The sequence below is a fragment of the Panicum virgatum genome, chromosome 3K (assembly GCF_016808335.1).
Source record: "Panicum virgatum strain AP13 chromosome 3K, P.virgatum_v5, whole genome shotgun sequence".
In the NCBI taxonomy this organism is placed as follows: domain Eukaryota; kingdom Viridiplantae; phylum Streptophyta; class Magnoliopsida; order Poales; family Poaceae; genus Panicum; species Panicum virgatum.
In genome coordinates this window covers 21,520,243-21,530,453 of record NC_053138.1, presented here as the reverse complement: position 1 = coordinate 21,530,453, position 10,211 = coordinate 21,520,243, and the positions used below count along the sequence as shown (strand labels likewise).

The 10,211-nt window shown below is 51.6% G+C and overlaps 2 protein-coding genes and 1 long non-coding RNA gene across 3 annotated transcripts; 2 read left to right on the top strand and 1 right to left on the bottom strand.

The window, feature by feature from the left end:
• Positions 1–443: 443 nt before the first annotated feature.
• On the top strand, positions 444–1,268 carry LOC120698334. Its single transcript, XR_005684817.1, has 2 exons — positions 444–502; positions 931–1,268. It is a non-coding gene; the product is annotated as an uncharacterized LOC120698334 (long non-coding RNA).
• An 87-nt stretch (positions 1,269–1,355) lies between these two features.
• LOC120698333 lies at positions 1,356–3,609 on the bottom strand. Its single transcript, XM_039981884.1, has 6 exons — positions 3,115–3,609; positions 2,914–2,969; positions 2,802–2,874; positions 2,560–2,679; positions 2,265–2,450; positions 1,356–2,157 (listed from the first exon to the last, which is right to left on the bottom strand). The coding sequence occupies exons 1-6, from the start codon at positions 3,574–3,576 to the stop codon at positions 1,567–1,569; spliced, it is 1,488 nt and encodes a 495-aa protein (XP_039837818.1). The 5' UTR covers positions 3,577–3,609; the 3' UTR covers positions 1,356–1,566.
• A 369-nt stretch (positions 3,610–3,978) lies between these two features.
• Positions 3,979–6,419, top strand: LOC120698332 (pentatricopeptide repeat-containing protein At1g11900-like). Its single transcript, XM_039981883.1, has 2 exons — positions 3,979–4,333; positions 4,671–6,419. Exons 1-2 carry the CDS (start codon positions 4,256–4,258, stop codon positions 5,730–5,732), a joined length of 1,140 nt encoding a protein of 379 aa, XP_039837817.1. The 5' UTR covers positions 3,979–4,255; the 3' UTR covers positions 5,733–6,419.
• Positions 6,420–10,211: the final 3,792 nt, after the last annotated feature.

The window sequence follows — 10,211 nt, the reverse complement described above, 5'->3', positions numbered from 1 at the left end:
GTTATAGTGTTAAGTTCATACCTATAATCAACTTGTGCCTGCTTTCAACTTTGTAATCTCTTACTCTACCTCGATACTGTTGTTCAAAGTGAGGATCAATCATGGATATTGCAGATAATTGCAACTGTTGTTTTTAGTGCTCATTGTCTTTGCCATTGCTTGATGTCATATGTTTTCTGCTTCTGTCAACTGTCTCTTGGAAATGCTATTTCCATTTTCATTGTTAAAAACTTCATGCTGCCCTTGTTCGCACACTGTTTCCTTCATCGCTTGTGTTATCATTGTCTACAATCCCGTACCACATCATAAACTACAAGATTGGCATTACCAAATTACCATGATTTGACTGAATGCAAAGTATCCTGCCATCAGATATTCAGATTTTATTGTGTCTATGCATTACGAATAACACTCATTGAATTTCTTTTCTTGCAATTTCCTACAGTATACATTTGCTAGTAACCGGAATGGACCAGAAAAATGGTCTAAATCAATAGTTCCGGTAACACATTATCTTCAGTGCTATCTTCCTTTTTTTGCGAGTCAGTTTTTTTTTCCTATGCAGCTCCTCTAAGTCAAGTGCTATTCTCAGAGCTCCCTATTGTTGTACCAGGACGAAAAACAAAAATAAATGCCAACATCTAATTGATGGTAGTGTGTTTTTCCTAACTAAATATTATCATTTGGCTGAGTTTGTATAAAAAAGGGATAATAGTAAGGAAGACTATCCATTTGGAAAAAGGGAATAATAATAAGGGAGGCTATCCATTTGGCTTCTGCTGGTAGTATCTCGTGATATGTCCTGCTCCTGCCTGACTTCCAGTTCTCCTTCAGCTTATTTACATTTTTTTGTAGCCATTATTTAGATGATGCTGACAGTAGCTATAATGTAATACAAGTCTACTGAAATGGTAATGCATGTTTCTGCAGGGTATTGATCAGCCTAAGACTTTCCGGATGTTGACGAACCTATTTCAGAAGCACAGAAGAACTCTTTAGTTTCCTTGTATAATGGGAACCAAGGCTTATGTTTTTGTTTGCAATATCAAACAGTTGGGAGAATAATGTGTATCATGAATCTGTTTAATTGAACAAAGTTGGTTTCCTTTGTCAATTGTGTACCCATTTCTTTCCTCTGGAGCAGATTCGTGAAGATAACAGTGTTCACAGTTGCTATGACTTTAGGCTACCGTGTTCTGATATGTCCATTGTGGATTCAGACGGGTAGAGCTGTCTAATTAAAACAATAAGAATATTCATTGTGATTATATCAGTGTGCACTTGATTCTTGTAAATTTGTATAGTATAGAAATGCTAGTAAATCAATAGCCATGGCTCCTTTAAGGACCCAAAGATTGAGGAGAATGAGAACACTGGGCAGAGTCACAGCAATTCACTCATCTGGCAGAAGAATATTTGATCACTATGTGCTGATGTTATGCTCAACAAGAGTTCTTTATTTCCACCCGGATCAGGTGAATTATGAATTACATTAAGCAAAATCACAATAAGAAATCAGAGACAACACGTGTCCTCTACAGGCATGCACTACCAGCCCGCCTTTCGTCAACCGTCTCTCCGAGTCCGAGGGGAGTCGTAATCGACCGCGTCGCCGCTGTTGGTGTTCAGCCTCCGCGGCGACTCCCTGCCCGTGGTGCCGCCGCCGTTGGTGCCCGGCATCCGCGGCGACTCCCTGCGGCGGGAGGGTGACTCCGGGGCGGTGCCCGGGCCGGCCGCCTGGTGCTCCTCTTCCTCCTGCACGAGCTGGGACGGCAAGGACGACGAGCCGCGACCTTGGTACTGCTGCTCGGCCTCCTTCTCGTCGTCGACGTCGTCCTCGTCTTCCTCCTCGATGTCGTCCTCGTCGAGGTTGACGACGTCCTGCATGTTGAGCTGGTGGTACTCGACGATCTCCCGCAGGAACCGGTTCTCGCGGGCGTACAGCGTGTTCTCGTTCGCCAGCCGCGCCTTCTCCGCGAGCAGCGTCTCCAGCTGCTGCCGTATCATGTCCTCGTCGGCGTCGTGGTTGCCGTCCCGGAGCTGCCGGTTCTCCTCCTCCAGCTGCGCGCACCGCTCCTTGGAGAAGGCCAGGTCGGCCTTGAGCGTCTTGAGCTCCCGCTGCAGCAGCTTCACCTTGGCGGCCATGGCGTTCGCTACCTGCAGGGGGGGCACGGGCAGAAGCGGAAGCTGCATTTTTTTCCCCTTAACCCACGAACTAGCGGGACACACCCCGCCGGCGCCACAAAAAAGAGGAGGCACCTTACGTCGCGAGAGGCCTTGATCTGAGGCGAGTCCATTTCGGACAGCGTCGACGATGAGTCGGAGCTGGTCACCAGGTTGGCGCGCCGGAAGTCCATGCTGCACGCCTTCCTCCTGATCTGCAGCTTCCGGCCGGCGACGACGGCGGCGCCGCTGCCGGGCGTCGTGGTGTCGGCCACCGTCAGGCCCTCCTGCTGCAAGCCAGCAAGCAATCGCATCAGTAGCCAGCCATCAGGCTTTGAATGCTCAAAAATTCTAACAACTCTTCGTCGATGGAGCAGTCTATCAAGGACGACTCGCCTCAAGGACGTTCTTGATCTTCCCTCCGATGTCGAGCTTCCCTTCCGGCGCTCCTCTCCGCGACGTGGGGCTGCTGTCCGAGTTCCGGACCCGGTCGTAGGACCAGCGGGATTCAGAGGACTGCAAATTCCCACGCGAAAAAGCCGAGCAGAGGAAACAGAGGTGAGACGGCTGAACTCTGAAGTGAACACGCAGAACGGGCCTGGTAACTTTTTTTCCCCTTTTGGTTTCAGAGTTCTTACATGAGCGCGTGGCGTGCCGTTCTCGTCGAGCATGACTTTGGCTTTCTGCGCCACGAGCGACCAGAGCCCGTGCCTCCTCGCTTCGTCTTTCTTGGACAGCTCGAGGTCGTACTTGGGCCCGTCGTCGTTCAGCATGGTTGTCGATGTGTAGAGCTGGGTGACAGGATCCTACAATGGTCGGTCGAAGCAGATCGATCGTTCAGAGATAGGGTCGGATCTTGATTCTACAATGGAGAACGGAGCGCACCTCTATCGGGCTGCTCGGCTGGCTGTCGCCGTGGGACGCCGCGGCGGCGAAGCGGTCGCCGAACGCCAGCAGCGTGAGGTCCCCGCGCGGGGCGGACGAGGCCACCATGACCCGCGCGGCCAGGCCGGAGGAGCGGTCGGGGCGGCGGTTGTCGTCGGCGAAGCGGGTGGCGCGCGGGGACGCGATGGCCGGCGACGCTGAGCCGCCCGACGACGCCTGGCGGTGGTCCTCCACGAAGGTGGCCGACCGCTGGATGCCCTGCTTCCTGCGGTACGCCATCGCCGCGACGGGGAGGGGGAGAGGAGCGTGGAGCGCCTGCGCACCGGTTCCTTGGTGGAGCGAGCTCCTAGGCGACGAGCTCTTCCGGGGCTCCCGTTCCGCGGGCGGGGGAGCGGTGGGAGTGCCATGGCCGTTATTTCGTAACGAACCCTGCCCGCGTTTCCAGGCAGCGGGGTTAACTTGGGGCCGCGCGCGGCGCGAGCTTCCGATCCCATGGCGTGGCATGGCCACTGGGGATGAGCTCGGCATGGTTTCGGTCACTAGTGCTGTCACGCTCTGAGATGTCCAGGTAACACAAACCACCCACAGAGACACAGGCCGGTGTTGCTAGACACGTTAAAGCCTGGGGCTAGCGCACCTGATTTCCTGTCCCGTGCATAGCCCATGTTTGACAAACTGACAATGTTCCCGTTAAAAAATACTCCTATCCAGCAGAGGGAGTCCAAAACATGCGTCAATTTAGATACTTGGTCTTTATTTGTCACGCAAAAAAAGTCCGTTGGGGAGCATTTTTATACTAGAAAAACCTGGGCGCCACTTCAATCTGCCAAGTTTTAGGCAAAGTACAAATTTTGTACTACAAAACGTTGTGCCAAAACAGAACCGTCTTAAAAGAAAAAAAGAAGAAGAAGAAGAAACATCTTCAAATTTAGGCCACGCTATCGCACTCTTTTACGTTCCGGCTTGGCCCAGCGAGCCGTCTCCCACCTCACGGCCTTTTCGCCGCCGCGCGCGACCGACCCTCGGAAGCATTTCCCCGAGCACCTGCCCCGCGTGCCGTGCCCGCGCGCCCCCAAACCCCGCCGCCCCGCCCCTAAGCGCCAGGAACCCCGGAGCGCCGCCGGATGCCCTCCCGCCGCCCGTCGGATGGCCTCGGCGGCGCGAGGTAGAGTAAAGAGGGCCCCGCGCGACTCCTCCCCCCATTCGGATGGGGCGGCTCCCCGCGGCCGCGGCGCTCCTCCTCCTCCGACGCTCGCTCGGCGCCACCGCGCGCCTCTCCGCTCCGGTACTGCACTTCCCCGGCTTCTCCTATTAGTATTCGTGATTTCCGCGAAGGATTTCCCGTCGCGGTGCTCTGTTAGCGCGGGCCTGCCACGAATTTGCGAATCCAAGCACAACCTTGCTAGGTTGCTTCCGTGAGGGGATTGATTGGTTCCTTGTGACGGATTATCTGGTAGAATAGCCCGTCTCATCTCGGCTGTGGGTTTTGTTAGTGTTCAGGACCTAATCCTAGGTTTGGTTGAACTTTTGAACTTGCCCCTTCTTTCTTAACTGTGCTGTTTGAATTGTATATCTCAAAGTGGAGCAATGATCTCATGAGTTTCTTTCATTTTTACCTCCAGAGGTGTTTGGTGCGTGCCTTACTCCACGAGGAACAGCCCGCTGTGGGCACTAATTCACCCATGACTGTGCGTTACCTCCAATGGTGCGCTTCAGATAATGACGACAATGATGAGGCCATTGAGGCATTTAAGCACTATTCCTCGACGACTGCAAGTACTAGTGCTTCAGATGCCTCAGCATCTTCGGCTTATGTTGAGAAGCTCTGCAAATCTGGCAATCTTGTTGATGCTGTGCGTGTTTTGCGGCATCTGCGTGATGAGCAGATCCACGTCAGCCTCCACACATTCAATATGCTACTGCAGCAAGCAGCTGAAGCAAACGGCTTTGCTCTTTTCGCCAAGGTATTCAGATACTTGTTGCTTTCAAAACTTGCTCCTGATTCAACTTCATATATGAATGTCGCCAGGGCCCTCCAGAAGTTGGATGGGTGTGAATTGATACTCAAGTTTGTAAGAGAAATTTTGGAAATAACACAGGATAGAGATCCTACTGTAATGAATCGCATAATTTTTGCCACGGGTAAATACGGAGACATCGATAAAAGTTTGGTCATCTTTGAAGAGTTGAAGAAAGATCGAACCAGCTTGGATGTTGTCACGTTCAACACTATCTTGGACATGCTAGGGAAAGCTGGTCGGGTGGATCAAATGCTTCATGAGGTGAAGCTAATGGAAGAACTTGGCCATTATCCTGACATTGTTACATACAACACCATAATAAACTGCTTGCGAAGGCTTGGGAGATTAGATCTGTGCAAAAGATTTGCAGGGGAAATGCTTGAGAGAGGCGTCAATCCGGATCTTAGAACATATACAGCACTCATTGATTGTTATGGACGGGCTGGCCATATTACTGAAGCCCTGGAAATGTTTGACAAGATGAAAATGTCTCATAAACCTTCAGTTTATGTCTATCGCGCACTGATCAGTGACTTGAAAAAGGCTGGGCAGTTTGAACTAGCCCAAAAGATCTCTGAAGAGATGAATTCAAGTGCATCACATTTAGGCCCTGAAGATTTCAAGCAAAAAAACAAGGGAAGATGGTTCAGGGATAAAAGATAACAAACCCGATGAGTGATATTTGAGGCCTGAATATTCTGTTCTCATGCGCAATGTGCATCGATATTTCCATAGTACCAGAAATTCTGGAATGGACTGAAATGTTCAGGAGAATGTATCTCAGAGATATGGGAGGGAGTAACAGACTTTCAGATGACAAAAGCACAATGATTGGGAGGTCTCTGGTACAAATTCAAGCACAAAATTATTCTCAAGATTTGCAATGCGCCAAAGAGACATGCCAATCTGGTACCTGTGCCTCATCGAACGATGTGCCATCGTGGGGGCATTGTAAATTTGTGACAGACGTGATCTGCCGAACCAACTCGAGTTTAAACACATAGCTGGACTGTCACATGACTTGGTTGAGGCTCGAGATACTTGTGACGTGGTACCGTGTGCATCTAGCCTGCTTGTGTTGCTGGGCATCTCTACATGTAAAGTATCAGCTTCAACCATTCCTTCTCAGTGTTGAGCAAAACTAAAATGCTTCATGTACAATCCCTTTAGGTGGTTTTATTTAACCATAGGATCCTGAGTTGCACTCAAATTGTTGTACCTGTGGCTGTAGTTGAACAAAATAGTTTAATCATGAGTCAGGAATTCCTTTTTCTCCAATTGTTCTGCCATGCAATCGGAAAGTGGGATGTACTAATATCAGTTGATTAAATTCATTTTTTACTTGAGTCATTCTATCACAATTCTGTATTGCTTACCTAGTGCTTTCCTAAAGCATATAGACATGGGTGATATAGGCAACAATGTTTTTTTTTTTTTTGAAACTGCAACAATGTTTCTAAGTGTGATACAGATAAGTTGTCATGCAACCAAGGTCTATGTGTGAGTTGTCTTCCTCTCGACACACTTGCATGAAAAATGAATTTACATGTGTGAGTAGTCTTTTAGATGTTGAGGACCACATCTTACATGGAAACGATAATATGCTTTTTTACAAGTTGTATACTTTGTCATCGAGTGATAGTTAATTAAGGCATGCTACATCAAGGGCATGGAGTGCCCAAAGTGACTAAAAGTCGTTTCATCAATTTTAGTCATTTGTGATTATATGATTTGTTCTAGATTATTTCTTTCTTCAGATTACAGTATGGATAATAATGCAGCAATCCATCGAGCTCTCTTTTAAGACGAGCTCCCAAATGCAAGCAGGGTTGCAGAGGAAATCATTTCGTGAGTCCACTTGATTTCCTATAATATTTGTAAAAAGTTGGCCAGTGCATCGTGGAAGTGCTTTGAACCATGAAACTGAAATGCTCTCTGGTCACTACCTGCGATAGCACTGCTGCGAGTTTCAGCAGCAAGAAGAGATGATCAAATCGAACGCGGAGACGTATAAGTATAGCTAGCAGCCATTGTCTTTTCAGAAGCTGCGACGTGATGAAATCGATCGATCCAAGCAAGGGGCAACGGGGCCGGACAGTCACGTCAGGATGGTCCGGGTCCGACGTCAAATGGCCACATACGATTGGCCCTGCACGGAGAAAATGACTCGACGATGACGGCGACCGATGGAGATAGATGCGGTGCGGAAGCAGACGATGACGCGTGCACGGAGACATGCACCATATACGCCTACGGCCGTATCTCGCTGGAACGGAACGGAACGGCAATTATAATGTCGCCGTACGGTCGTGCTGCCGGCCCTAACTTTCCATGCCGGGGGGAGGCCGGAAGCGTCATCGTGACGGGGTACGCGGAGCAAGGGTCATCGGATGAGATGAGATGAGATGAGCTAGCTGATGATCTCGATCGCGTGTGGGAGCAAGCAGACGTCTGAGCTGCGACGCCGAGTCAATCTTGTGGATCGGAGAGAAAGAAGAAGCTGGGAACGACTTGGAGAGCATGGCCGAGACGGCGAGACCAATCCGGCCGGCCCCGTTCCGGCGTCGCGGTCCGAAGTGATTGGATGACGAGTCAGAGTTGGATTCCCGCGTCGGCTCGTCGCCTTTGTGCAGGCAGCGATCGATGGTGCGCGCGGTGACGATCCGATCCGGTAGCTGCTCTTACCTCACGCGTGGCGTCTCCGTTCCGTACCGGCACGCCGGGCACAAGGCAAAACACTTATCCTATCTACACGTCCGGAGAGTGTGTAGACCGTACGCATCTGCATCAGCCGGGCGGCGCGCGCACGCGCGCAGCATTGACTCGCTCGCCGTCGCCGCCTTGCACGTTCACACGCGTGGCTCGCCATCAGCAGGGCGGCAGGGTGCGCGCGCGCGGCCGTCGGCGTCGGCACCGGAGCTGGGCCGCCGCAGGCCGGGGCGGGCGTTTTCGTTGGCGCGCGCGGTGCGAACGCGGCAGGTCCGCGGGCGGCTCGGCCGACACGTCGGCGAGGCGGCACCACAGGGCTGCATGGGCGGGGGGAGACAGCGGCAGGCGGAGAGGAGAAGGGGCTCGTAGGCTTTAGGCTGGTCCCGGCGGCCCGACCCGGCCGGTCGATGGGCAGGCACCAGGCAGCGGCATGCGCAGGTAGCTAGCGGCCTAGCACTGGCGGTGCGTGGCACCACGCCGCCCGGCGCCAGATCGCCCAATTGCCTGCGGATTCCTTGGTCGCATAATAGAGACAGCATGGAACAGAGAGAGAGAGAGGGCGTACTACAGCCGGGACAGGCCGTCCGTCCACCATGTTTTGTAGTTTGTACTACCTCCAATCCGCGACTTGCCGTTGCTGCATCCATCCATGATCCATCGATCCATCACCTCCTCCTCCTGCCAGCCAGCTAGATTAGCTCCTTTCGAGGCCAGGCCAGGCCATTCCCAGATCGATCGCTACTGGTACGACGACGAGTCATAGATGGTGGTGATGATGATGCTAGACCAGATGTGATGTCACTTCATGCGTGCGTGACCACGGGAAGATTACTGGTGAAAACCCTGATTAATTAAGGCCGGTAAAGAAAAACCGGTCACGCGTGATATACATATCACATATGACATCACATCTAGTGTCATCTATCATCGTACTAGTTTGATTATTGGGCTCCGTTCGAAATCCCCACATTTGCTCGTGTGGTCTCGCCAGGCATGTACGGTGCTGGAAACATGATGAGCAATTCCGTATGTTCCTCGGTCCATATATAATGATATCACAGTAAATATAACTTTTGTCCCGAAGGCGATGGCACACCTTCTTTCTTCATAGTATTTATAAGTAGCACAATCACAAAAATTAACCGATCGTATATTTGATATAAAATCATGTGTAATTTTTTTAGATTACATAGTACTCACTACTAGAAAACTCTACATTCGTCCGTGGTCATTAATACCGGGCTCAATTTCAGCCGGTACTAACGTACCCATTTAGTACCGGGCCAAACCTACAGTGCTCATAGGAGTTAATTAGTACTGGCTGGAGGCACCAGCCGGCACTAAAGTGCTCCACCGACATCCGCCTGCAATAGCTAGCAATCATTTAGTACCGGCTGGAGCCACCAACCAGTACTAAATGGCCCCTAAAACATTTAGTACCGCTAGTGGCTCCACCCGGTACTCAATTGGGAGCTTTAGTACCGGCTTAATTCAAGAGCCGGTACTACCCTCTCCGTCATCCTCCGCCTGCCTATCTTTTTATTCAGCTGTCCACCGCACCCCATCCATCTCTCTCTCTTCTCTCTCGTATCCTATCTCTATCTCACAGCTTCTCTCTCTTCTCCAGGCAGGAGCTTGCGGGGGGAGTGCGCCGGCGCACCGGCCGGCCTGCAGCGCGGTGGCGCGCGGCCTCCCGGTGCGGGGCGGGGCACGCGGCCTCCCCGACGCGGAGGTGCGCGGGCGGGCGCCGCCAGGCCGCCGGCCGCCAGCGCGCAGGCCGCGATGGCCTTCCCCGGCCGCCAGGGAGCAGGGGGCGGCGCGCGGGGGCGAGGAGGCCGCCAGGGAGCAGGGGGCGGCGCGAGGGGGGCGTGGAAGCCGCCAGGCACCAAGGGCGCGGTGCCGCTGACCACCATGGGCGCGCAGGGAGGCTTCATGTTGTGTTTTATTTTTTGTTCTTGTGAAACTTTGACTTGTTCATGTGAAGTTTGTGAAATCTGTAATTAGCTCGTTCATGTGATTGCAACTTTTTTGTGATTTTTGTGGTTCATGTATTCTTGTGAAATCTGTAACTGGTTCATTGATTCATGTGATGGTGAACTTTTTGTGATTCATGTGATTGTGGCATGCGCCTTGTGGAAAAGAAAATGAGAAAAGAAAGGGGGGGAAAGATACGGGTGATGCGGTGAGGGAGAAGTTTGTACCGGTCGGTGTTATCGACCGGTACAGACACTCCATTTAGTACCGGTCGCTCCGACCGGTACTAAATGCTTGTGTATTTAGTACCGATGGATGGGTACCGGGTGAGCGACCGGTACTAACCAAAGGTTCCTACCCGGTACTAGTGTGGATTTTTCTAGCAGTGACTACAACTCCGACATGTAGACTCACCCCTACGAACATATGCACACAAACCTTACCTCTATGAGCATCTTC